The sequence below is a fragment of the Phyllostomus hastatus genome, unplaced genomic scaffold (genome assembly GCF_019186645.2).
Source record: "Phyllostomus hastatus isolate PE091 unplaced genomic scaffold, TTU_PhHast_1.1 phas_contig_58, whole genome shotgun sequence".
Classification (NCBI taxonomy): Eukaryota; Metazoa; Chordata; class Mammalia; order Chiroptera; family Phyllostomidae; genus Phyllostomus; species Phyllostomus hastatus.
This window is the reverse complement of record NW_025333916.1, coordinates 17,992,725-18,018,830: the sequence shown is the minus strand read 5'-3', so window position 1 is coordinate 18,018,830 and position 26,106 is coordinate 17,992,725. Positions and strand designations below refer to the sequence as shown.

The window sequence follows — 26,106 nt, the reverse complement described above, 5'->3', positions numbered from 1 at the left end:
GGGTGCCTACCTCCCAGAGTTGTTAGGGGTAAATAATACTGTATGTAAAAGGCTTAATGTAGTGCCTTGCACATAGTAAGTGAACTGTGAACTCAGTGCTGTGGATATTATTATCTATTATGGAAACAGTAGGTGAATTTTTTTAAGTGGCCTTCACTGGGGGTTGGGTATGGGGAAGTAGGATAAACTGAGAGGCTGAGGAAAAACAAAAATATTTCAATGGCTGCCTATAAAATCATCTTGGAAAATGTGGAGGTACACATGTGTTTAAATAACTAAAATCCCTTACATTTAAATACAAATCCTTATTCATGCATGTGCACACTTAGACATACACAGTTACTCTGAAAGAATAGTGCACAGGTAATAGTGGTTGCCTTCCGAAAGGACTTATACTGGGAACAGCAGCTGGGAAAAGACATAAAAATTGTGTCATGTGTGTCTACATTATCTATTAAAAATTCACAATTTATTTTTAAATTAAATGCTGCTAGTTTAAAATCTCTTCTAAGTTTGCTGAGTTTGGAGGAAGTGTGAAATTGAGAATGTGTGCTTTCAGCTTTCACTGTCAGAGCCCCGATGCCGCTCCCTAGAGCCTGGCACCCACCGCGGCAGCTGCTCCCTGCAGCCCCGGCTGGGTTCCGCCTGCTTGGGGACTCCGGTGCTTGAACAGTGGAAAATCTAGTTACTGTGAAGGATGGCATTACCGTGTTCATCATTCTCCCTAGGCAGGTGAAGTATTAGGTTATTTGAAATACATATATTCATCCATCATCCTTCCATTTTTTCATTTTAAACTTGACAATTATCAGAAGCAAAACAACTTTTCTCAGTTACATATCAAGTGCACATCATTTAAAAAATTAAATGTGTATCAATTCACCATTTGCTACAGTAATGTTCTTCTTTCTATGTGTTGAAATGAAGACTATTGTTCCATGTGCAAATTTCCTCCTGTGCTTTTACTTTGGGTAAAAGAGTCTGAGCTTTGTTTCAGGCTTTTTGGCTGTTCTCTAGGCTATTTACTATATTGTTGTACATTTAAAAAGTAATGCTTTAATTATTTTAAAACCAATGTGTTCTCACTGTAAAGATGTTTTGCAAAATACAGTAAAATAATGAATAAATTAAAAGCAAGCCTCAACTCAAACATCAGCAGGTAACTACTGTTAACGCTTCCATTTCCTTCCAGTCTACGTTTTTATACATAGTATTTTCTGTGAATTTTGAAGTCTCTAAAGCACATTTCTACTGTCATGTATAAGTGTTAAAAGTCTGCCCTGGTTAAATATTGCAAAGATATTTTTATTAAAAATGCCTATTAGAACTGCAAGGCTATAAGTTCAGCTCTAAGGGGAGAAGGTCATTTTAAACATACCCACTAATGCAGGGTTAGTATGGATCCCTTCTGTAAATGCCACTGTTTGAGTTCCAGTCATGTTATATAACTGCTGGATGTTTATCACAGAGATGGCACTTGGGGCTGACTTTCAGGGCATGGCCTCCTCATCCAATAATCTTGTCCCACAGCCTTTGACAAATATTTGGGCATGCATGGATTTCGCAGGGACCTTGACAAGCGACTTGCGTAGGTAATGGTGCATGATCCCAGGCAAGGGAGAAGTAAAATCACAATCAGCCACGGGAGGGGCAAAGAGGGACTGTGAGCAGTCAGGTTTCCAGGTTAGAAACCAAGTGAGTGGCAAACTCATTATTATTTTTTTTTCTCATTTTACTTCACGTTGTTTTCACCCATTTGAGCGAACAATCTCAATCTTCCCTTCTGATCACCTCCTCTGCAGGGCGGGTTCCCAAGGAGAGGCAGGCTTCAATAAAAGGCTGGTGGGCGTGTTCCCTGCCCAGGGCCAAGGCCGGCAGTTGGACCACAGGGAGGCTAGGGAAACCACCCCACATTCGGGCAGCGAGTATAAAGAGCCCGGCTGCGCCCTGGTACAGCTCTGGACTTTGCAGGGGGGACTTGCAGGCCTCGTAGGTGCGCATCCGTGAGGAGTTCCAGTTCAGACACTACGAAGATGGCACCCATTGGGGGCAAAAAGGCCAAGAAGGTGAGTCTTTGGGGAACCTGAGGGCGCTCTCCATCCCGGCCAAGGATCTGGCTGCGGACCCACCAACCCTGAACACCGGGGAGTGCAGAGGCGCCCTTGGAGCCTGGTTGTAACAAGAAGGTGCTCCCGTGACTTCTCCGGCAGGACCACCCCAAGGCACCTCTGAGCCCACATTCCTGCCCTCGACCAAAGCAGTCCTGAGATCTCTGTGCCTCTGGACTGGAAGGCGCCGAGACTCACATTTTCCGAGTCCTGCACGCCTATGTCAGAGCACTCCTCCAGAAGTGCAGCTCCTAGACTCACAGGCGGGACTTCCCTCCCCCACAGCAGCTGGAGAAGGGGGTGCCTCCAGGTGCCAAGGGTGGCGTGGGTTCTTGTGTATCTGCCTCCCGCTGCAGCCTCTCTGCCTCCCGGACCAGCCCCGCTGGGAGGCACGGGCGCAAGCTCTGACCGTTTCCAGCACGCGCTTCCTGGCCTCTGCCTTGGGTCTCCAGGCGCCTCCCAGCGCTGGATTGTATTTTCGCGCAACTGCGCACCGGAGCTTGGTTGGGCAATGGTATGTTTTTGCCCATAGTTTGGTTTCAGTGATGGCTACAAAATGCACCATGCTAGCCTCAAAAATGAGCACAGAGGCCATAAGATAGTGAGGACAGGCTGTTAATAAGATTAAAAAATGTCTACTCCAGCACCCGTTTAACAAGTGCGTGTCTTCCCAAAGATACACTTCTTGGGACAAGTGTTCCAGTCCAGACTGTCGTCCTTGGTGGAGTTTGGGGAATGGATGGATGGGATGGGGACTGACTTCGACTATGGTTGGATGGATGGGAAGAGATCGACAAAGGGAGGAGGGAATGTGCTTGACCCTTAGGTGTCAAAGCACCTAGCCGGGGAGGCCTGGTGGACAGAGGCCCTCAGGGGACGGCAGAGGGGCAGACCTGGCCAGGCCAAATATACCCCCTCGGCCCTAGGAGGGCAGGTCTGCCTCTCATCCTCATTGCCAGCCATCCCTTCCAAATCAAAAATACCTCAACACAAAGAAAAAAGTTAATCCAGTTAAAAATTTTAAATGTCATGCAGCATTAATAGACATACGTCAACAGTCTGAGGAAGATGTTGAGGTGGCAAATGATTATAGGCTATCGACAGTTCAGTCAGGTTGACATTCTTTGCCAATCCATAAATCTTCTAAATAAATAGTTGATGTAAACTGGAAAGAATAATTCCTACAGAAATTAAAAAAAAAAATTTTATTTGACCCCCATTCACATAGCCAAGAATTCTAAATCACTCCTCAAACTCAAACTCAGAAAATGAAACATTTTAAAGGATTATATAAGCAAAAGATGGACATAAAATGGGGAAAAAAATGTTTCTTCAGTAATTTTGTTTCCATGCATGTGTCAGTGTTAAAACATGGACAATAATATGTTTATACTTTCGAGTTTAAAATTATATGTCACAAAGCTAACACATGTTCACTGTACACAGCTTGGAAAAGACTTATGGATGCCATCTGCTACATTTTAGTGTATATTCTGCTAGTTTGTTGTCTAGCAAATATGTACTTTTTATACAAAAATGGTCTGATATTACACATACTGTTTTGTAATACTTTTTCACAAAATGGTATCTTGAGCATTTTTTTCTTAGCACATTCCACTCCTTTTAAAAAGCTGTTTTGCTTAGTAACAAAAAAGTCTGAAGTCCAGGTAATTTACAAATGCACTAGACTATAAGAGGATGTTCTTCCTGATGTAATTGTTCAACCCACAAATGAACAACATGGTAATGGAATCACTGCTAACCATTCCACCAGCAAATATCAGATTCTCAGCTACGCTGTGTATTTAAATGTGTGTGGTATTAGGGTTTGAAAACACACATGTGTTCAAGGAAAGTTGTTAAGTGACTGAACAAAAATACCATGAACTATTTCAGACAAATGAAAGTTAGCAGCAGGTCATATCTCATTTATTTGATTCTTGTTTTTGTTTTTGATAAACTACACTGATTCTCTCTATATATATATCTATACACACACATATATATAATTTCTTGCTAATTAGGTCATAATCAAAGTTGTGGTGCTAAGATGTAGCATTTAGGCACATTGGAATGATGACATATTTATATATTTCAAAATTACATGTGATCAATTCTGTATTGTTGTAATTGTTTGTTATCTCATGGACTTTCATGCTTGAAAATTTTTCTGTCTGGAAAGGAGTTTTGGGCACATATACTGTGATCCTCTTATTTTACCTCTTTAAAGTGGAAATGTTAGTTGTATCTTCTCTCTGAGCACTCGATGACCAAAGGGCACAGGAAAGGGCAGGGAAGGGGAACAGGAGGCCCCGGGAAGATGAGGGAGGACTGTGGATACAAAATTCTATACATGGCTCTCACGGATTGATGTAACTCTTGATACTGATACATCAGCATTTGCTTTACCAACTGTTACAGCTATAAATGGGGCACAAAACACAAGTACTTTCCAAGTTACTCCATTACAGGGTCTTTTCAGGTCTGCCCCACCTTCCACTCCCATGTACGATCAAATCTAGATACCACTTACAAATCAAAGCATCTGGAGGCCCTACACTCCCCACCTGGCAGACTTAGTGTAAATGTTTAGATTCTGGGTCTTAACGCTTCACTTATAAAATTAGAGAGAATAACCTAAATTGAATATAGGTCATCTTTTATCCTTAAATTTTATGATTCTTTTAAATTAAAAAGAAATGGTTACATTAGAAAATTACTTTCTAATTCACAAAGCCCTTCAAAAATACTGAGTTCAAAATGTATCTATTGAATATCGACACCAGGGTAACTAGTGTTTTGTACTGCGAATGATGCAGATGGTGTGGAGGCTGGGCTGGAAACTGGTTTACAAGTACTTCACTTAGTTGTCTCTTTCCTATTCTTGTCAGCTCGCCCATGTATAGTGTAAATATGCATACTCATAACCTCCTGGGCAGCATAACATAGCTTCTGTCACAAAAACTGAATTTGAACACAAAAGATAGAAGACTTTCAGGGATTTGACCACCTTTGAGGTAGTATCTTCCTCCTCCTGTTTTTACCAAGAATCTTCTGACTTTTCAGTCTTCAAAATGCCTACACAGTATTATATGCCACTCCAACTTCTTTATCAATTTTGATCATCTCTTTGAATGTGTGCCTAAGTATTCATTTGAGGATTTACAATAAGACCTTTTCATTTAGCCCTGGCTGGTGTGGCTCAGTGGATTGAGCATTGGCCTACAAACGGAAAGGTCACTGGTTCGATTCCTAGTACATGTCTGGGTGGTCGGCCAGGTCCCAGTCGGGGGCGTGAGAGAGGCAACCAGTCAATGTTTCTTTCACACATTAATGTTTCTCTCCCTCTTTTTCTCCCTCCCTGCTCTCTCTCTAAAAAAAAAAAAAATAGATAAATAGATTCTTTAAAAAAATACAACCTTTTCATTTAATCCTTCTGCAGGTATATCTTCACACAGCACATTGTTTCACTACATGCTTTAAAACTCTGTAATGTGTCCTAAAAGATCAGCACATGTATATACAAATTTTCATTATATGAACGTGCAGGCTGTTTGCCTTACAGATAGTACCATGAATTATAAAATATACATGTAATTTCTGAGAACTCTAAAGAAGTCATACTTCTCAAGAATATAATAGCAAAAGTACTAAGGATAGAAAATTGTCTACACAATTCAAGTAACTCCTTTTCTTCCCCTTGTCCCCCTCATCTGTAATTTCAGGGCATCCTAGAACGTTTAAACTCTGGAGAGGTTGTGATTGGAGACGGAGGGTTTGTCTTCGCACTGGAGAAGAGGGGCTATGTGAAGGCAGGCCCCTGGACCCCCGAAGCTGCTGTGGAGCACCCAGAAGCAGGTTGGTGCCTTGCTCATGAAAGAGAACTTGGAATTGACCCAAGTCTAGGTGCACACCATCCAACAGATACATTCATGCCACGTTTTCCAAATACTTATTAAGGCCTGCTGGGCACTATACTAGTTGTGTAAATATGGACTCACATGTTGAATAAGCACAACAGCCCTCCTTGTTGCTGTCACCTGCATTTACTTCTTGGTCCCTGACCCTCACTCTAGAGTCTAGTACCTTGCTCACTGCCTTCCCCTCTGTCCCTCTCTCCCTCACCTCTCTGGGTGACTTCATTGTCCACACCGATGATCCATCCGGCACTCTTCCTGTTGATGCCTTGATCTGCCCCTCAGCTCCAACTGAACTGCCTCTCCACTGCCTGCCCCCCAGCCGCCAGATCCGAGACCTCACCATCATCAATAGCTGTGCACATCTGAAATTGCAGTTGCCAGGACTCCCTCTCTGACCACCCTCTCCCACCTCTCCTGTTCCCTTTCTCTAACACTGCCACTCCTCAACCTTGTCGAGACTCTCAGTTCTTCCTTCCATTTTGGTGTTTGTTATCCATTCCCCTGCATGTGCCCACCTTGCCTCCTTACCCACTCTAAGTTAAATGGTACAGTTATTAATCAGGGTCTCACAGATAGGCTCTCTGCCATTTTACATGTGCCACCTAGTTAAATACTTTGTATACTAGCCCACTCAATTTAAATTCAACTGTCTGCCTATCCTGTACCTGTACCCACGCAACTACTCTCATTTTACTTTTTTGACCACAAATTGTTTACGGACAGGAGGGGAGTTGGGATGGAATCTGAGGGTGATTATATGTGTATGGATAATAAATATCTCCCAGTTATATAAGTACAGGGCACAGTTTAATTTTACCCTCGTAACTTTACTTGAGAAATGCAAGTCTTTGGAATTCCACAGTGAACTCTAAAAGGTCAAATAAGATTTTGCAGCATTTCTTCAATGGGATACCAAACTTGCAGTAAAATCATTTGGGGACAAATGTGGCCTGAACTATTGTGGGATATTTATAATTGTGTGACTAATGATTTAGTGTGGTTAGTCATATAATTTGAAGCAAAAAACAAAGTATTAATGAATTTAACTGGGGGCTATTGCTTTAAGCCCTGATGAGAGTATTAGATAATATATAGCATATATACTGTATTCACTTTCTAAAATTCCCAAAATTCTGGATTCCAAGACACATTTGGTCCCAGAATGGCTTGGATAAGGAATTACAGACTAGCAGCGTAACCTTCCCTGTCTCGCCACACCCGACACTGGGAAGTCGAGCCCAGGCACCAGTCCTGCAGAAATATTTCAGGTGTAGTCCAGCTGCCAGGAAACTTTCAGAGTTTATCTCAGGGCTAGCTCTCACCCAGCCTAAATTAGAAGAGCATCTGCAGCTACACAAATTCATTTGCATAAGTTAACATAAAAACTGCTCGCCACTCTCTGTCAGAGCATGAATTCTTCAGACATCTTTCATTTCCCCAAAATGCTAAACACATATGCCATCACGAAGCACTTGGAAGACTACCCAGCAAATAGTGGTGATAATGATGGCGATTTGCCTTTATGTTTAATATAATAAGAACAAAATTCAACTAAATGACCACAAAATTCATGTCTTTCTGTATTTTCTCAATGAACAGATAAATGTATCACAAGTAAGGTTTTTTTCTAATGATTTAGAAATTAAAAATGGATGGTTATCCTTAAGAAACCCTAGTGCTGTAGGTCACACAGACTCATGGGATTTTGAAACTCCCTTTTCATGGTAGAGGTGAGGAAATGGCCACCTTGTTGGGGTAGGTAATGGCTTGCCCAACATCACACAGTTGATTCTAGCAGAGTCAGGAAGACTCCAGGTTCACTGACCTTTTGTGCCTATTACCTTTCCCCTACACAGTGTTGCATTTAAAAACAGTGAGAATGTAAGAATTTTTAAGGAAACCAACTCAGCATCTTAGTCAAGAGATGTGTAACATTTAGCTTCTATGATGCTAAAATAAGACTAATATCATAAGGAGTTGAAAGCCATATCATGAATGTGATTAATTAGTGTATGTTTTGCCTTTGTCACTGAGACCAGTCATACCCTATTATTGGTTAGAGGATGAAGACTCAGGAGTCTTAAGATGAGAGAAAACAGAAAATAGAAATTGAAAGAATACTTGGAAATTGCTAGATTAATTCTCCTACTGAAGTTTATGCCAAAAGTTGTGGTTCTTGCACTCAGTGGAATCAGTATTGAATTCGGCAAGGAGTTTGGGTTTGCTGAGGCTGGAGGGTTTGGAGCATTTGCATTCATAATAACTGACCCCAGGTGAGTCTAAGTTAGGTCACACTTTGAGAAGCACTGCAGTTTTAAGAAGCATGGTGGAATAAATCACTTAAGAACAAGGAATGTACATATACACAATTTGCAGATTTCCAACTTTTTTCACAGAGCCTCTGGAAATACACCCAAGGACACTCTGGGTGGACTTCCTGTTTATAACCCGTGTCACTCTGGTGTCCAGGTCCCTGGTCCGCAGGCCCTGCGCCCCTGCTCCAACTGCAGCAGCTCATCCGACCGATACATATGGGAACTCCACATAGGTGTTCTTAATTGGTTCTGCTGCTAATTAAAACAAGTTTGAAGCCCTGTAATTTAGGCATCCTTTTAAATTCCCACTGAGAACTAAAGTTTCTATGATTTAAAAAATAAAGATTTGGCTTCTAGGTTAGAAATCCATTTTCTAAAATTCAAAAGCTTTTTTGCCTCACTTACTTGTTCATTTGAAAACAAACACTGAGCTCCCCATGTTCTCTGTGGTCTCCTTGGCACCTGGGAGGCAGAGATGCCAGATTCATCTCCAGCCTCAGCCCCGAGGGCTAAGAACTCCATGTCCTAATAACTTCCTGGCTTCTAGTGCAGTTGCTTCCGGACCTTTGGATTTCACAGGTCTCTGAAATTTCAAAATAAATATCAGGGGCTTATACTGGATTGCTGATTTCTTACTTTGCCCAGTTAATTCCCCTGACAAAACAAACACCAGCTAAGCGTCACTGCCATTTTACAAAATGAGCATGTTTCCAATCTCTTAGAACGGTGGTTCTCAACAAGGCTGAAAATAAGAATCAGTGGGGGACCTTAAAAAAAAAGTCTGTGTCCTGCCCCAAACCAATTAAATTGGAATATCTATGGGATTATTCTAGTGTCCATAAAATTTTAAAAGCGTGCAGGGTATCTAGTGGGCAACCAGGGGTTAGGACAACTATTTTAGAGCAGAGGATAGATAATTCTTTAAATTTAATACATTTGGTTGTATGGAAAAAATTCTTATTATATTTCCTCTGACCTGGGAAAGCTTTGCTATTTTGGCATTCATCCATGGACATGTTTGGGAATCTTGCTCCAATTCTTACCCTACTCATTTTTCAGAAACACCTAGCTAATCACATCACTCAGTTGCTTACAAACTGTTGGTTTTGGCCCCACACTTATGGTCTGGAGCCTACACTCCTTGGAATGGCGTGCTACACCGTGCACACTTAGTCTGCCAGGCCGCCTCTCCAGCTGCATCTCCCATCACTTCCCCAACATGTCCTCAACTCTGGCTGCTCAGACTAGCTGCCCTTTCCCCGAAAGCCACTCCTGTTTCTGCTCAGGCTGTTCCCTCTGTAGGGAACACCCTTCCCTACCTCCTCTACCTGGCAAAAATGCGGAAACGATTCCCCCTCTCTGGGACCTCCCGCTTTCCTTTACCCCGCTCCATGGTGGAAATCCCTCCTTTGGCAAGAGACCCAGATCCACCTCTCATTAGCCCCCAGGATGCATGTATGCCAAACAACCAGGAATTTAAGCAGATATTTTCATATTTACTTATCTTAGAGCTTTTTGGAAACATCACAGGTTAATAACCTGATAACAATTAATGCCTTTCTTATTCAATCTCCCAGTTCGCCAGCTGCACCGGGAGTTCCTCAGAGCTGGATCGAACGTCATGCAGACCTTCACCTTTTATGCAAGTGAAGACAAGCTGGAGAACAGGGGCAACTATGTTGCAGAAAAAATATCTGTGAGTGACACTACCCATGGCACTCTTAGAAGGGTGTAATAGATACACGTCATCACCAAAGTTCTTACAGAGAAAATGTTAAGTCTCGTCACAGTGTTGTCTTATTTTAAATAATACAGCAATGAAATATATGTGAGTAGTACCTAGATTTTTATCTGGAGTTCCCCAGATTGACAGAAAGGTATTTAATGAAGCAGATCAAAGAAGAGGTATTTAATGATTAATGATTCTCCCAGTCTCCTAAGTTGCTGAGTGGGTATCCTTACAAATTCTTACACCCTCACAGTTTTTAATGTGGTGCAATATATGGGAAAGGTCACAGGCACAAGGAGTCAGCGAACCTGGAATCTTCCTGACTCAGCTACAACAGTCTGTGATGCCGTTGGGCAAGCCATTTACCTACCCCAACAAGGTGGCGATTTCTTCATCTCTACAATGAAAAGGGAGTCTTAAAAATCCCACGAGTCTGTATGGCCTATAGCGCAGGGGTTGAGGACATGTCCATTGTTAATGTCTAAATAATTAGAAAAGACCTTACCTGTGATACATTTATCTGTTCATTGAGAAAATACAGAAAGACAAAAAGTCATGAATTTTGTTGTCATTTTAATTGAATTTTATTTTTATTTGTCAAAAAGATAAATCATTATCATTATCACCACAATTCTTCTAAGTGCAGCTTAGGCATTGAAAGATACCAGATCTTTTTATGTAAAGGCTTTTACCCTCTTACAGGTCTTTGGTATAATGTAGTATCCTAGATACCATCATTAGATTTTTTTTTTCATCACTATTATTGGTATTTTGTTACTGCACATCGCTCAACTTGGGAAAGCACTGAACTATTCTGCCACTGTCATTTTCTGGAATCAAATCACGACTGAGATGTGTACATTTGAATAATAATTTGATTCAATGTCAAATGAAAATGTCGATGTATTATGTACTCACGATTTTAGGGGAACAAAGTCAACGAAGCTGCTTGTGACATTGCCCGACAAGTGGCTGATGAGGGAGACGCTTTGGTGGCAGGAGGCGTGAGTCAGACGCCTTCATACCTCAGCTGCAAGAGTGAAACTGAAGTGAAAAAAGTATTTCAGCAACAGTTAGAGGTCTTTCTGAAGAAGAATGTGGACTTCTTGATTGCAGAGGTAAACAAAGCAGTCAAAGATGAGAGAAATACACCTAGCACATTTTCTCTGCCTTTTGCTTTCCTGGCGACCATGTGAGATTAGGTGCCAATCATGACTAGTAATAGTAATATTTAGCTTTGAAATCTTTTTCCAATTTTGGGCTTCTACTAACTTTGATTCAGTTAATCTAGGACAATGTTCTTCAAACCTTTTGACTGCAATTCACAGTAAGAAATCACCTTTCTCATCCATTTAAAAATGCTAATGCTTTTCAATTTCAAATTCTCAATATTCAAAATATTTCAAACTCAGAGTCTGAAAGTCACACATGTAGTGATAATTAATTTAGCAATAGAATAAGTTTTCAAATTGTTCTAGACAAGTAAGATTAAAAGTACCTTAACCTTACCTTATTTCAGTATTTTGAACATGTTGAAGAGGCAGTGTGGGCAGTCGAAACCTTGAAAACATCTGGGAAGCCAGTGGCAGCGACCATGTGCATCGGCCCCGAGGGGGATCTGCACGGCGTGAGCCCCGGCCAGTGTGCCGTGCGCCTGGTGAAAGCAGGTGATGGCGAACTTTGGCCAGTTTGCAATTAGTGGGTCTTTAAAATAACATACAGATGCAGTTCCAATCTATGAAGCACTAGATACTATTTTTATTAACAGAAAAATCATTCATTTACTTTTTTTTGGAATATTGATATTATTGAATTCTATGAAGGAAAATGTTTAAAAAGAAAAAAAAAAACAATACACTCACTACCAGCCTTTTGAAAGGAGCCATTAGACCTATGCTGAAGATGTAACAACTAGAGATGGGAAGGATTTTGGTAAATCAGAAGGAGCACTTGGAAAAATCGTGTTTTATTTTAAACTTATCTCAAGTTGAGGTCTTTAAACATTAACAACTTTTAAGTCAGTTGCCCTCTTTGCCAAAGTTTTTCCATTCTCATAAATTATTGGTATGCTTTGCTTTTTATAACTGACTTGATAAATTTTAAAATCCTTTGATATGAAATACTGATCACTGGATTTATCTTTTTATGTAATTTTCATTGCTAATACTGGGTTTCATTTCAGTCAGGGAAATCACAGATTGTTTTCAACGCTGCCTCATTTTAAATCCAAGGAATAGCTCAGTGTCAGTGGAAGAGTCCAGCTGGCTTTGTGGGATAGAGAGAGTTTAGGTGGCTATTTGTTTAATTCCTGATTTTCATCTGACTCCTGATATTTCATGAAAGTCACTTTATGCTGGTCATTGACAATAACAGTTACTTAGATTTAGAAGTGAAGTTGGATAGTTGATTGGTAATATAAAAAAGGGAGGAGAAGCAAGTTCACTTGTTTAAAAAAGACCAGAGGAGGCCTTCATCATTACCATTGTTAACTGGCAAGGATTCTTGGCCTACATCTCATCCTTCCTTTGCAATTCTGTTCAGAGTAGATGCAGGCACAGTGTTTGAAATCACTGTACTGTATTTATAACTTTGTAGCAGTGCCCACTTATCTCATTTGTTTATCTCTTTAATGTCTGACTCTCTCACTAGACTTTAAAATCTAAGGGGGCAGGGACTCTGTTTGTCTCAGCATTGAGTACCCTGGGCCTAGGACATAGTAGGTTCATAATAAATATCTGTCTAATAAATCTATCTAATATCCATCGAATGCGTCTATCTTCCAATATTAGTTCAAACTCTACCTGCATGGATGCTTACGTAATGACTCCTACCCCAAGATCACTCCTTCCTCTTAGGAACTATAACACTTTCTGTTTATACCCCTCATTTGGAATATCCTCAGTCAACATTTTTAAATTTGTGACAATGTTAAGAGGGTTCTGTTGTCAAATACATTTAGAAAATGCTGTGTTATACCAAGTTAAGCAGCTCTCTTTACTACAGAAGTTGTCTGAGCCTTTGATGTGTTCAGATACATTGGCAGTGTCCAGGAGGGGATGTGGTAAACAGCTACTGTCTAACTTAACTGATCACAGAACGTTATTTTCATGGCGCAAACCTTGGAAAGCCCTGTGCTAAATTATGGAATCCTTGGTGTCAGGGACTATATATTTCTCTAGAACCCCAACAGGGGTATCCAACCTTTTGGCATCTCTGAGCCACACTGGATGAAGAGTTGTCATGGGCCACACATTAAATACATTGTGACACGTAATCACAAAACAATTTCATAACATTCATTAAATTTATGATTTTTTGTCGGGCCACACTCACAGCCATCCTGGGCTGCATGTGGCCCGTGGGCCACAGGTTGGACACCCCCACACAAGGACCCTTATACCCAATGGACATCCAATAAATAGCCAACATAGGATTAACTCAGTGTAATGAAGTCAAGCAAGGAAAGAAAAACTCTGGCAGAGAACATGCAAAGGAAAAAAAGAAAAAGAAAGAAAGGTAATCAAGATCCGAGCGGTTGAATAGACAAGACTGGAACCTAATGGCAAGGTCAGGTGAGAGAGATACATTTAGGAGAGTTCTGGATACAGATGGTATTGAAAACAGGGTATAGGGGAAGAATAGAAGATGGCTCAGTGGGATCCTGGGACACTGCAGGATTGAAAAGTTCAGGCTTGAGGAGGGGTGGGCCTGTAACACCCCCAAAACATTTCCAGAGAGGCAGTAGCAACACTCAGGGAGTATGAGAAGTTCTCAGAAGCTAAGAGGAAGGGAGTTTTGATGAGGGAGGAAGGAGTCCAACAGGCTAATCACTGCTGAGAGGTAGAGCAAAATGAGAACAGGAAGCAATTACTGGATTTGGCAAGACTTAGGTCTCAGGTGCCCTTACAAAAGCTAATTCAGAGGAATAACCAGGAGGGAGGCCTGATTAGAAGAAGAATGAGGAGCAAACTGCAGACCCAGCCCAGTGAGGACCACTGAGACTCCTGCCACTGAACACTGGCTGCCACAGCTTGTGGAGTCAGCAATGCTGCTCCTGGAATCTGGGTGTAGTGACACTATTAAATTGGCCTGATAAAAGGGAACATTGATTTATTCCTCGAATGAGTGGTATGGCAACCAGGGGTGCGAGCTAGCAGCTGGAAGTGCTAAATAATTATTGTGCTTGCAATATAATGTCAGAAATTGAAAATTTGACTACTAAAATTTGAAGCTTAAAAAAACTCTAATAATGATTTCTTTGAAAAAAGATGGACAGCCAAGTGTGCATAGATGACACTTCAATTATACCAGGCTCTTCAAAGTACTTGCCACAGAGAGTACGTGCTGCTTGTTAGCAATCACTCTTGCTCAAAGGTAAGATACATTTCCAGGGAGTAAGGGTCAAATGATATACTTCCAAATGCACTGTTCCAAATAAAAGCTCCCCAATTAAGAAAGGAGGGTCAGGCCTCCTAGTATTCTCGTAAATCCCTAAAGCTAAAATGTTCTCCTCACTTGCAGGAGCTTCCATCATTGGTGTGAACTGCCACTTTGACCCCACAATCAGTCTGCAAACAGTGAAGCTCATGAAAGAAGGCCTGCAGGCCGCTGGGCTGAAAGCCCACCTGATGAGCCAGCCCTTGGCCTACCACACTCCCGACTGCGGCAAACAGGGGTTTATCGATCTGCCGGAATTCCCCTTCGGTAAGACAGACATTCTATTGTATATACTGCCTCAATGTCTTTATGTTTGACAAATTCCTGATAAATCTATTGCCCAAGAGGTTTATCACAGTAAACAAACGTCTTCCTGTCTCTTTAGGCTCAGATATTCTCCCTGCAGCCACAAATCCCTTGATATTAGACAGTCATAGAAGGAAAAGAAGGGACCAGCAAGCAAAAAAGACCTCTGAACTTAAATGTAAAATCAAAGTTGAAGCAACACCTAGTTAGACAACCAGCTAGCCATGTGTGTCGGTTGGTAAAAAGAATGCCCTCATGGGCGGGATCAGCAAAGATTTTTGTTCTGGTTCCAGCCTTGTTGCTGAGTTGTATAACCTTTGTAGAATTCCCTAGCTCCTCCAGGTCTTAATTTTCTCAAAAAAGTAAGATGGTTAGAATCAGTTACCTCCAACATAATTTTCCCTTATTTTTAATGTTGCTCAGACACTCCAGGGTTTGAGGGTGGAGAGAAGATACCATCACTGGGCTAGTGTATGGCAAATTTGAATGAAGAGACCAGGCAGATGAAGTGAGGGCATGCCTGCAGTCTAGGCAGAGAGGAAAGTCCTGTAGCATGTTTTGGAAATGGGGGTGAGTCTCCCTTAAAAATCAAGCCCAGAGATATTGGTGGGGCTGGAGCATGGCCAGCCTCCTATCTCATTCTAAGGTCTTCATACCTTACCCCGTTTCCTTTAGGGACCATCCCTTCTGCCATATTATGTTGGTCTCGCAAACCAACCTGATATAATGCAGGAGAGGGCTACACAAGGATGAGAATGTCAGAGGGCAGGGTTCATCTGAAAGGCCGGCTATCACAACAGTTGAAACTGGATACACAGACACAAAGTAGCTAACAGCTTTGAGAAGTTAAGAAATTAAATATTGACAAATTATTTAACTCACTTATTCAAGATATGTACTTAATTATAGTTGCCCTCTTTAAATATTTTTTTCCACTTTAAATATTTTTTTTTAAAAGAAGTTGAGCATAATGCGATTTGTTGCAGGACTGGAGCCCAGAGTTGCAACCAGGTGGGATATTCAGAAATATGCCAGAGAGGCCTACAACCTGGGGGTCAGGTACATAGGCGGGTGCTGTGGATTCGAGCCCTACCACATCAGGGCGATTGCAGAGGAGCTAGCCCCAGAAAGGGGCTTTTTGCCGCCGGCCTCAGAAAAGCATGGCAGCTGGGGAAGTGGATTGGACATGCACACCAAACCGTGGATTAGAGCCAGGTAGGCACCTTCAAACTCTATTTGCCAAACCAAACTTGTGTAGATTATGAATATGCCCAAGTGAGGTCATTATAAAGACTGCAGCTAACTTGCTGTGTAATGGGAAAGAGTCCATTGTCCTTAAATTCTCTCACAGAGATATTTGTAAAACAACCTTATGGAGTGATTTCTAGAGAAGGCTTTAGGAATATACAATGTAAATAACATAAGTTGCAATAAAATACAATTTCATGCTCTAAAAAAAGCACCATCCATGTGGTGGACACTAACATTGAATGAACTCATTGTTTAAGATTTAAGTATAACTTAAATTATACTTAAGTATAACAAATATTAATTAAGTGCCTGTTCTGTGCCAAGGACAATTCCTGGAGTTGGGAAGAGAGTGGTGAATAAGATAGAAAAGGTCTTTGCCCTCAAAGTTTACATTCCTGTGGGGAATGGCATATTGAGAAACTAGAATCTTAAGAATATCAGGGACAGAATTTGATAGAAGACACAAGCCAAGAAGAGGAGGCAACCTTTTATTTATGCTCACTAGCTGAGTGTGAACTCATCCCCAAAGCAATGATGAGCCTGGAGGGTCACAGGTGGTCCAGGACAAGATTTGCAAGTTAGCAAGGTTTAACAGCTTTGAGACAGGGGAACCTGTGAGGAAGCCTTTGATAGAATATCAGATGTGATGAGGCTTGGACTAGAGGAGACAGTGGAGAAAGAAAGGAGGAGGAGGCAGGGTCCATGGAATGAGAGGTGCAGAAGTGATATGGTTTGGGGGAGAATAGTAAACGTGGGCTCAGCTGGTTTATGCATGGAGTGCCAGAAAGCGAGGCTGGGGAGGTAGGGTCCATCAGATAGAAAATGTCCCTATTCTAATTCTTAACTTTTGACCCCTATTCACATGTTAAAAAGAAGAAGTTGAAAGTAATTTTAGACCTGCAGATTCTGAGGGGAAGAGATTTAGTACAGAATAACAAATGTGTTTTATTGGACATAGTCTCAAGAGTGCAAAGATGGAAGTATTCCAGTTCAGCGACACAGGGATCGACACTCAGGGAGGAGTCTAATGTGTGTCTTGCTCACCCAGGGCGAGGAAGGAATACTGGGAGACTCTTCGGATAGCATCAGGAAGGCCGTACAACCCTTCAATGTCAAAGCCCGATGCTTGGGGAGTGACCAAAGGAACAACGGAGCTGATGCAGCAGAAGGAAGCGACAACTGAGCAGCAGCTGAAAGAGCTCTTTGAAAAACAGAAATTCAAATCTGTGTAGTAACCTCAGTGGAACCCAATTTTGTGAATTCTTCTGTGCTTGGGCCACAGCCCTTAGAAATAAGGAAAAGATGGTTAAAATAACAGTGCTCATATTAACACCAGCCTACACATAAAATCTGTACAAGCTGAACAAAATAGGATCACAAATACCACCTGAAAGTTTTAAAAGTATGTCTTAGAATTTTCCTCAGAAGCAAAATAAGTACAAAGTAAATCTTAAGCAGGTTTGCTAAGCACCCACCATGAATAAGGTATTAAAGAAATTGCTGTGACCAAGGAAAAGTAATTCGGACATTAATCCCACTTCAAGAAGTTTTCAGGCTAGTAAGGAGGATTAGACGTGAACTGTCAAATGGCTCAGAAACCAGACAGGGACAGATAAAGTGATATAGGGAAGTGACTTCCAAGCTTCTTTGAATGTGACCCTTAGAAAGCAATGCACTTTACATAATGACCCAGTAAAGCACATACTACACAACCATTGAAATACAATGTGTGATCTATTCCAATATTTTGTATTCCATCTTATTTTAGTAATAAAACATGCTGGTTGAGATCCTTCAAATTGATTTTATGACCCATTAATAAGTTTTGGCTCACAGTTTGAAGAACACTGCTATGGGACCCTTCAGCTATGGGGACTTTCCCACTTCTTGAAGTTTATTCTTGGAAGATCAGTGATATAGGACCTGTTAATAAGTATCCAAAGCCCAGAGTCCTGCTCTCAGAGTTCCAGAGCTGTTCTCATTAGCTGGTCCATTTCTACCACGAGGAAACATACCAACCAATAGGGAGGGGGTGAGAGGGACTTGTATCCAGACCTTCTCCATTCTACTCAAAACTGAATCCACCTAAATGCCTCCAGTAAGTCAGTCTGAGGAGCAACAAGTGTGTGCTACTTTGGTAGCTTAAGAAACCAGAAATTCTCCAAACTCTATCCAGGTTCACCAGACTGAGAAATATATTTTTACCTGATAATATCAACTCTCTCATGAGAGGTCAAGCCTGAAGGTACAAGACCATTAGAATGAACATAGCCACTCTTTATGGTTTAGGAAAGGGTTCATGTTGCTTTTGAAACATTCTCAGATTGGTCAGCTTTTTTGAAATTATAATTTCTTCTATTAAACACATAAGAACAACAAGACTATCTTGGTTGTATTAGATTTTTATTTTCATTCTATGATTTGCTAAATCCTATATGGAATCTCTATACCTCAATTTATCCACCAATTAAAAAAAATAATACTATTTTCTTTCTTCACAAGTATGCTAGAGTTTTAAAGGAGAAGGCTGTATTTAAAAGGAAAAAAATTTCCACAATTTTCTTACAAAGATAATTAGCAATCCATCCCTCATCCCCCAATGCACAGGAATGGGGCCAGAGCAGCACAGCTCTCAGAGGCTGCATATAACTGAGGTGAAATTAGAAAAGAATAAACAACACTTTTTTTTTACGAAATTGCTATGTATAATTTTTAATCCTCAAATCAGATTCAATGTGAATGCTTCCATTTATAGATGATAGACATTTTTATTTGATTTACTATTGTATTACTGTATAAGATGCTTGCCCCTTTGATATGCTTTTCAGAACTTTATTGCCACACAAAACATTGTAAAATCAAATCATTCTTGCTGTACTTATTTTTTAAAAATTTTATTGTCAACACAATTACAGATGACTCTCATTCCCTTTTAAAGGAATTATAGTGAAGATGTGCTTGAAAAACTATATGTCAACACTGCCTCCTAGTGGCTTATTTTATATTTTGAAAATAAATTGAAATTCAGCAAATAGTGGCAAGATGGCGGTGGAGTAGGAGACTTTATCTGGCACAGCCTCCCAGAACCAAGCTGAAAATAAAGAGGAGAACATCCACCCGAAATAAACAACTGATGACTACCTGAAGAGGAGATACTTAAACCAAGGAGGGGAAGAAACCACCAGTAGAAAGGGCAGGGATGTGAAAGGGCGCAGGACCACTTTCATGGATGCGGGCCAAGCGGCACAGCTGTGGGAGCTTTCCCCAGTGAGGAGTGAAGCCTGGACCTCACCCTGGGCTCCCAAGCACAGAGCACCCGTGTTGGGATCACCCCCCTAGACAGCATCCAGTGGTGAAAAGCCATGTTTTCTTTTTGTTTTGTTTTACCCCCCAGACAAAGACAGAACTTGCTGGAGATAGCCACTTTTTTCTTTTTTTCCATTCTTTTGTTCTAAAGGGCAAACTCACCAGTTTTTACATTCTGAGCCATTCACCTTGGGCTCAGGCAAAGGGAGGGCAGCACAGTCTGGAGTCAGTCGAGGAGAGTCTGGAGTGGCAAGCTTCGGGGAGAGGTATGAGGGAATGGCTGCTGGGTTCCCCATGCCAGGATATAACACCTTACTCCAGCAGTCTTTTTCTTGAGAAGAGCAATCTCCTCCCAGGGGAAAAATAATTACTCTACCCTGTGGGAAACCACTTGCTCCAGCATTGAGAAGGCTCCTAGCTCCGTCCTCCGGAATCTTACTTGCCACACCCATTATAATTTTGATGCGGTTGTGTGAAGAGGCAAGCTATGTCTGCCTATGCTGCCATCTTGACCGGAGGTCCCACTATACCCACTGGAATCCTTCCTGTCCCACCAGCATCCTTTTTTTTTTTTACATTTATTTTTTTATTTTTAAAGTTTTATTTCTTTCTTAATTTACCCCAACCTGCATCTTATCCCTTGCTGAGGAAACAGCAACACAGGTGGATTTATGGGTGATAGAGACAGGCTCTAGGGCACAGCCATTCCATATACTTTCCCTGGAACCAGGCTGGCACTTGCTCCTCGCCAGAGAGGAACACCCAAAGTCTGGGATCCGGAGGCCCCATCCACTACCCTACTAGGGGCTTTGCCCTGCCAAGTTCACAGAAATAATCTGGGACAAACTCAGACTGTGAACATACTCACTATCTCCTGTGAAGTCTGAAAGGCACCTCTCATAGGAGATCCAGGGGTCCCATCCTTCAGATTCTACCAGAAGCCTTCTCAGAAACAGATGGGTCAGTGGCTAGACTAAGACTAACAGCAGACTGAAGACAGAAGCAGGTGGAGGTGGTTCCAGCAGTGCTTTCAGTTGTTAGTTGCCAATCCCTGGGCCCAGTGCTGATAAAAAGTCAAACTTACAGAGCAGCAAGGCCCATCCCAGATGCAGCCAAGCCTGAAGGAGGCAGCCACAAACTGTGGATCTCTTATAGCTTTGAATAGGCTGCCTAGAGCTACCAGGCAGCATTTGACATTGGGTTGCACCAACTCTAGACCTCAGAGCTGTACCCAGAGGGAGAACCCAGCAGGCAAGCACTATGCTATGCTGGGACAAATTCCACTTCATTCTTTTTCATTACCTTTCTTTTGTGTATCTTTATATCATTTTTTCTTCAGTTTTATTCCTATTTTTCTCTACTTTGTACTTTCAAATCTTGTATTCTACTCTTTTGTTACTCCATTTTGCCTTCTTCCTTCCTTTTCTTATTTATAAAAAATTTTCTTTTTTTCCCTGTCTTTGTTTTTTTTGTGTGTGTGGTGATTACTTGTTTCTTTTCCTTACTCTTATTGTTTCTCCTCTCTTTATCTTCTCATAATCATTTATCTTTCCTTTGGTCTTCTCATATTCTTTTCTTTCTTATAATATTCTATTTCTCAATTTTTATTACTTTTTGCTCTTTTACCATTGATTTTGCTACTTTGTTATGGGTGTTTTTTCTTGTGTGGGTTTTTTTCTGTGTTGTTTTGCTTTGTTATATCAGTACTGGTACAATACCATACAAGATATGGGCCACTTTCAGCCAAGATGGAGGGGTAGGTAGATACACTTTGCCTCCTCGCACAACCAAAAGAAGGACAACAACTAATTTAAAAACAAAAACCAGAACTCACAGAAAATCAAACTGTATGGAAGTCTGACAACCAAGGAGTTGAAGAAACATTCATCCAGACCAGTAGGAGGGGTGCAGATGGACAGCTTGGGAGGGGAGGATGCATAGCAAGGCAGTAGCTGGTGGTCCCACATTTGCATGTGAATAAACCAGGAGGAACAACTGGGAAGCAGACAGGCCATGCAACCCAGGGTTCCAGGACGGGGAAATAAAGCCTCAAAACCGCTGGCTGCAAAAATCTGTGGGGGTTGTGGCAGCAAGAGAAACTCCCAGCCTCACAGGAGAGTTTGTTGGAGAGACCCACAGGGTCCTAGAACGGACACAAATCCATCCACCTGGGCCCAATTTGCTTGTGGATAGTGGGGGAAGTGACTGAAAGCCAGCAGAGAGCCGAGCAAGTGGCATTGTTCCCACTCTGACCCCTCCCCCACATACAGCAGCGAAGTGGGTTGCCCTGCCTTGGCAAATACCTCAGGCTCTGCCCCTTACTATGTAATAGGCCACGCACAGACAAAGAAATATGGCCCAAATGAAAGAACAGATCAAAGCTCCAAAAATAGAACTAAGCAATGAAAAGATAGCCAACCTATCAAATGCAGAGTTGAAAACACTGGTAATCAGGATGCTCACAGAAATGGTTGAGTATTGTCACAAAATAGAGGAAGAAGGGAAGGATATGCAAAGTGAGACAAAGCAAAATATACAGGGAACCAACAGTGATGAAAAGGAAATCGGGACTCAAATCAATCATTTGGAGCAGAAGGGAGAAATAAACATTCAATCAGAACAGAATGAAGAAACAAGAATTCCAAAAAATGAGGAGAGGCTTCAGAACCTCTGGGACAACTTTAAACATTCCAACAACCAAATCATACGGGTTCCAGAAAAAGAGGAACAGCAAGAAATTGAAAATTTATTTGAAAACATAATGAAGAAAAGCTTTCCCAATCTGGCAAAAGAAATAGACTTCCAGGTAATTCAGGAAGTTCAAAGAGTCCCAAAGAAGCTGGACCCAAGGAAGCACACACCAAGACACATCATAATTACATTACCCAAGATGAAAGATAAGGAGAGGACCTTAAAAGCAGCAAGAGAAAAGGAGACAGTTGCCTACAAAGGAGTTCCCATAAGACTATCAGCTGAGTTCTCCAAAGAAACCTTACAGGCAAGGAATACTTTGAAGGAAGTATTCAAAATCATGAAAGGCAAGGACCTCCATCCAAGATGACTCTATCCAGAAAAGCTATCCTTTAGAATGGAAGGGCAGATAAAGTGCTTCCCAGATAAGGTCAAGTTAAAGGGGTTCATGATCACTGAGCCCTTATTATATGAAATGTTAAAGGGACTTACCTAAGAAAAAGAAGATGATCAAAAATATGAACAGTGAAATAACAGCAAACTCACAATTATGAAAAACTGAACCTAAAAGAAAAACAAAAACTAAGCAAACAAGTAGAACAGAAACAGAATCACAGAAATGGAGATCACATGGAGCATTATCAGCAGGGAGGGGGAATGGGGGAAAAGGTACAGGGAATAAGTATCATAAATAGTAGGTACAAAATAGACAGGGGGAGGTTAAAAATATAGTGTAGGAAATGGAGAAGTGAAAAAATTATATGTACGATCCATAGACATGAACAAAGCGGGGTGGAATGTGGGTGGGAGGGGGTATGCAGGGCAGAGGAGAATAAAGAGGAGAAAAAAACAGGACAACTGTAATAGCATAATCAATAAAATATATTTTAAAAGGGAAAAAATAAACTAATAAAAAAAAGAGAACCAGAAGCACAGAAACAAGGAACAGACTGGGAGCTGTAAGAGGGGAGAGGGGAGATTGGGACTAACTGAAAGAAGGGGAACGGAGTAAACAAAGAACATGTATGAATGACCCATGGGCATGAACAACAGTGTTGGGATTGACTGTGGGAAGTGGGTGGCTGGGGGGAGGGGAGCAAGGAGGGGAAACTTGGTACAATTGTAATAGCATATACTATTTAAAAATTTTAAGAAATTCAGCCTGTCCACCAAGTGAATTCATTTTACTTCCAGAAATCTTATTTAGCAAAAGGGAAGGGTTGTTTAATACCTAGAGATTCTTTTTGTTAAATAGACATCTCTCACTGGTAAATACATTTTTATGGAATCAGAGCCAGAGGGATCTTAGAGATCTAAGTCCAAACTCTCTATTTTAAGGATAAGGTTACTAAGTAAGGCAGGATGTCAAGTCAAGAAAGACTTTTTACTAGTCCAAGGCTGCTTTAGCTTGGATTTTAGGTAAAAGAGTGGAAGTGAAACAGATGAATCAAAGAACTGACTTTATCCTCTGCCCATGAACTAAAGATCCTTGCATCACTCCAAGTCAGTGTAAACTCACTGAATAAACCATTTGCAATTTACAGGCTGACACTCCTTTACATTGCAGCAAAGCACCTTCTGGTAAGGAAATTGTGCCAACGCAGACCCATAATAAAACACATCTTAACAGAACGGGATCAGAAGCTTCAGTTCCCAACTTTTCCAGAGGGGGGCAGCAAGTCACCAGCAGCGAGTTGCCTGAGCAGCTCTATTTTGCTTTGAACCCAAGTTACTTCCTCAGAATGAACGACAACACTAAATGGCAGAACTATCTGGAGCCCTCTTTTTTTGTTCTGGTCAGTTTTCTCCTAAGATATGTGGATCTTTGAATCATGTTCGAGACAACTCACCCATGAAGGAAAACTTTATATATCTCCAACCATAATCCCCAAGGTCTCCAGTTCTCGCCATTTTCCCAGCTTTCAGCACAGTGGTTGGCTGTGAGCATTACTCAGATTTTTCCCAAACAGCTTCTCTGTCAGTCAGTAACATACCTTTGGCCAGTCTGGAACTTTCCACGCGTTGCCTGCCAGGTAGACAACATTGATTGTTACACAATAAAGGATGAAGAAGTTGATTTGAAGAGAGAAAAATAGAGGAGTGCTATGAACTGCTTCAGGAGCGAGTGTGTTAAATGAAGAACACAGGTCAGAGAGAACAAGACCCAGTCTTTCTGAACATCTCCAGGAACAAACGAATGTTTAGTATTTGAACAGAAAATTATTGAAAGGCAGCCAAATACAAAGACTTCTCACAGATGGTGGTGGGAAGGACAAGGTCATTTGGCGAAAACTGATAGGGGTGTGATGAGGAAAAGGAAGAGCTAGAAACTGCTTCCAGTTCTCCAGCTGCTGGAGGCAGTGTTAGCCTTGGATGGATGAAACATTAAGGCATAAAAAGTGAGAGGGAAGGGTATCATCGCTTGTGCTGCTGTGAGCTACAGAAATAATGCCAAACAACCTGAGGACAGCAAAACCAAAACGGGTTAATTCAAACACTACTAAGTCAAACACACAATAATTTTAACTCATGCTTTAACTGACATATTTGGTCAAGTTCCCTATGTAAACTTCTACATAAACTGAGTTTTCAAGAGGAACATTTAGCTTAATAAAATGTTTTTAGCACAAATAAAAAATATATTTCCTCAAATACCTAAATTTTTTTCTACACTTATCACTTATCTGTAAATTGTTAATGTACCATTTATAAATTATTCCTGTTTGTTCCTTCAAGCAGGTTCAGCGAGACCTCTGCTTGGCCCCATTATGTGGTTATTTGTTCCAATTTCCTTCATGACCTTGAAAGGAAAAAGCTGAATGTCTTTGAAAATATTTCAAACTTTTCCCCCAATTCAATCTGGCCATTCTTCCAATTATTTTGACTTAATGAGATCTTACTGTTCTTTGGAAAGGTTAATGTCTTACCATATGATTTGGCTTAGTGGAATTCAGCCATTTTCCCCAAACACTAGTGCAATGTAGTAGAAACAGCAATGAATAAATGTATTACTTTTTTTGCAGTGAACACATTTAGAATCAGGAATTTGAGGTGCAAGTTCTAGTTTTGCCCCTCCCTCACTGTGCAACATGGGATAAATCACTTCACTTCTCTGACCTTTAGTGTTCTCATTTGTGAGAATACAAATCTCTAATGCCTTACTTAAAAATCTCCAGTTTATGTTTCTAATTTGAAGGAATAGTAAGCAATAGCCTCATCATTGTCAACAAATATTTACTGAGTGCCACTTGGTGGTATGTTTCCAGCAGACTTAATTGTTAATTAATTATTCCCCTGGTAAAACAGACCTCAGACTAAAACAAATAACACTGTTCAGAGGGCAGGAAAATGTTATTAGCCTACACTTGGCGAGGCACTGGGAAATGAAAACGTCCTTCTCCCCACAGGTGCTGCTTCCTAGGGAGATTTGGGTCTGTGGATTTTCATATTATGAACTGTTTCTATTTTCAGGACTCAGAGTTCTTTGTAGGTTTGCACAAGCTTTGGAAGTTGTAGAAATCATCAAGTGGGTAATTCTTGTTTAGAGTTCTTCATCTACCTGGGAAGGGAGAGAACTGCGTTCTCACATTTGTTAATAAGATGGTGGAGTTTGGAAGCTAGAAACCTCAGAAACTTTTCCTTCTGTAAAGCCATTCTCAGAAGCTTGGTGACTCCCAGATTAATATATCCAGCCTAGACCATTCCCAGATATGTGCACTTGATATTAGTCTGCCCTTTAGATCCAAGCCAGTCCCTGCCCTGGGCCCTGAGCCCCTTCCCATGGCTATCCAGGCAGAGTGCCCCAAATCTGGACCTGGTCCTGCGTGGGTTCTAGTCAGCAGAGTTTCCTGCCTCAAAATGTTTAAGACCCTCTCTAGTGGCTAGGGTTGGCCAGAACCAGCTGTGCCACCTGGGAGGGGAGCCTTGAGCCTGGACAGATCAGCATGGGACCTGGTCCTGGTTTCTTCCCGTCTGGGTGCTCAGTGACCCTGTACATCCCCTTCACATGTCCCCCACTTCCACCTCACTCCTGGATTTGACCA

General features: G+C 41.3%; 1 protein-coding gene across 1 annotated transcript; it reads left to right on the top strand.

Moving 5' to 3' along the window:
• Positions 1 to 1,910: 1,910 nt before the first annotated feature.
• On the top strand, positions 1,911 to 18,447 carry BHMT (betaine--homocysteine S-methyltransferase). Its single transcript, XM_045848047.1, has 8 exons — positions 1,911 to 2,066; positions 5,834 to 5,966; positions 9,921 to 10,039; positions 10,999 to 11,190; positions 11,592 to 11,739; positions 14,594 to 14,776; positions 15,802 to 16,030; positions 17,115 to 18,447. Exons 1-8 carry the CDS (start codon positions 2,034 to 2,036, stop codon positions 17,296 to 17,298), a joined length of 1,221 nt encoding a protein of 406 aa, XP_045704003.1. The 5' UTR covers positions 1,911 to 2,033; the 3' UTR covers positions 17,299 to 18,447.
• Positions 18,448 to 26,106: the final 7,659 nt, after the last annotated feature.

Excerpts from the sequence above, each read along its gene's own strand:
- BHMT (XM_045848047.1), top strand. The coding sequence starts at position 2,034 with ATGGCACCCATTGGGGGCAAAAAGGCCAAGAAG. Across the intron at positions 2,067-5,833 it reads GGGGCAAAAAGGCCAAGAAG|GGCATCCTAGAACGTTTAAA; the intron begins GTGAGTCTTTGG and ends CTGTAATTTCAG. Across the intron at positions 11,191-11,591 it reads TGGACTTCTTGATTGCAGAG|TATTTTGAACATGTTGAAGA; the intron begins GTAAACAAAGCA and ends ACCTTATTTCAG.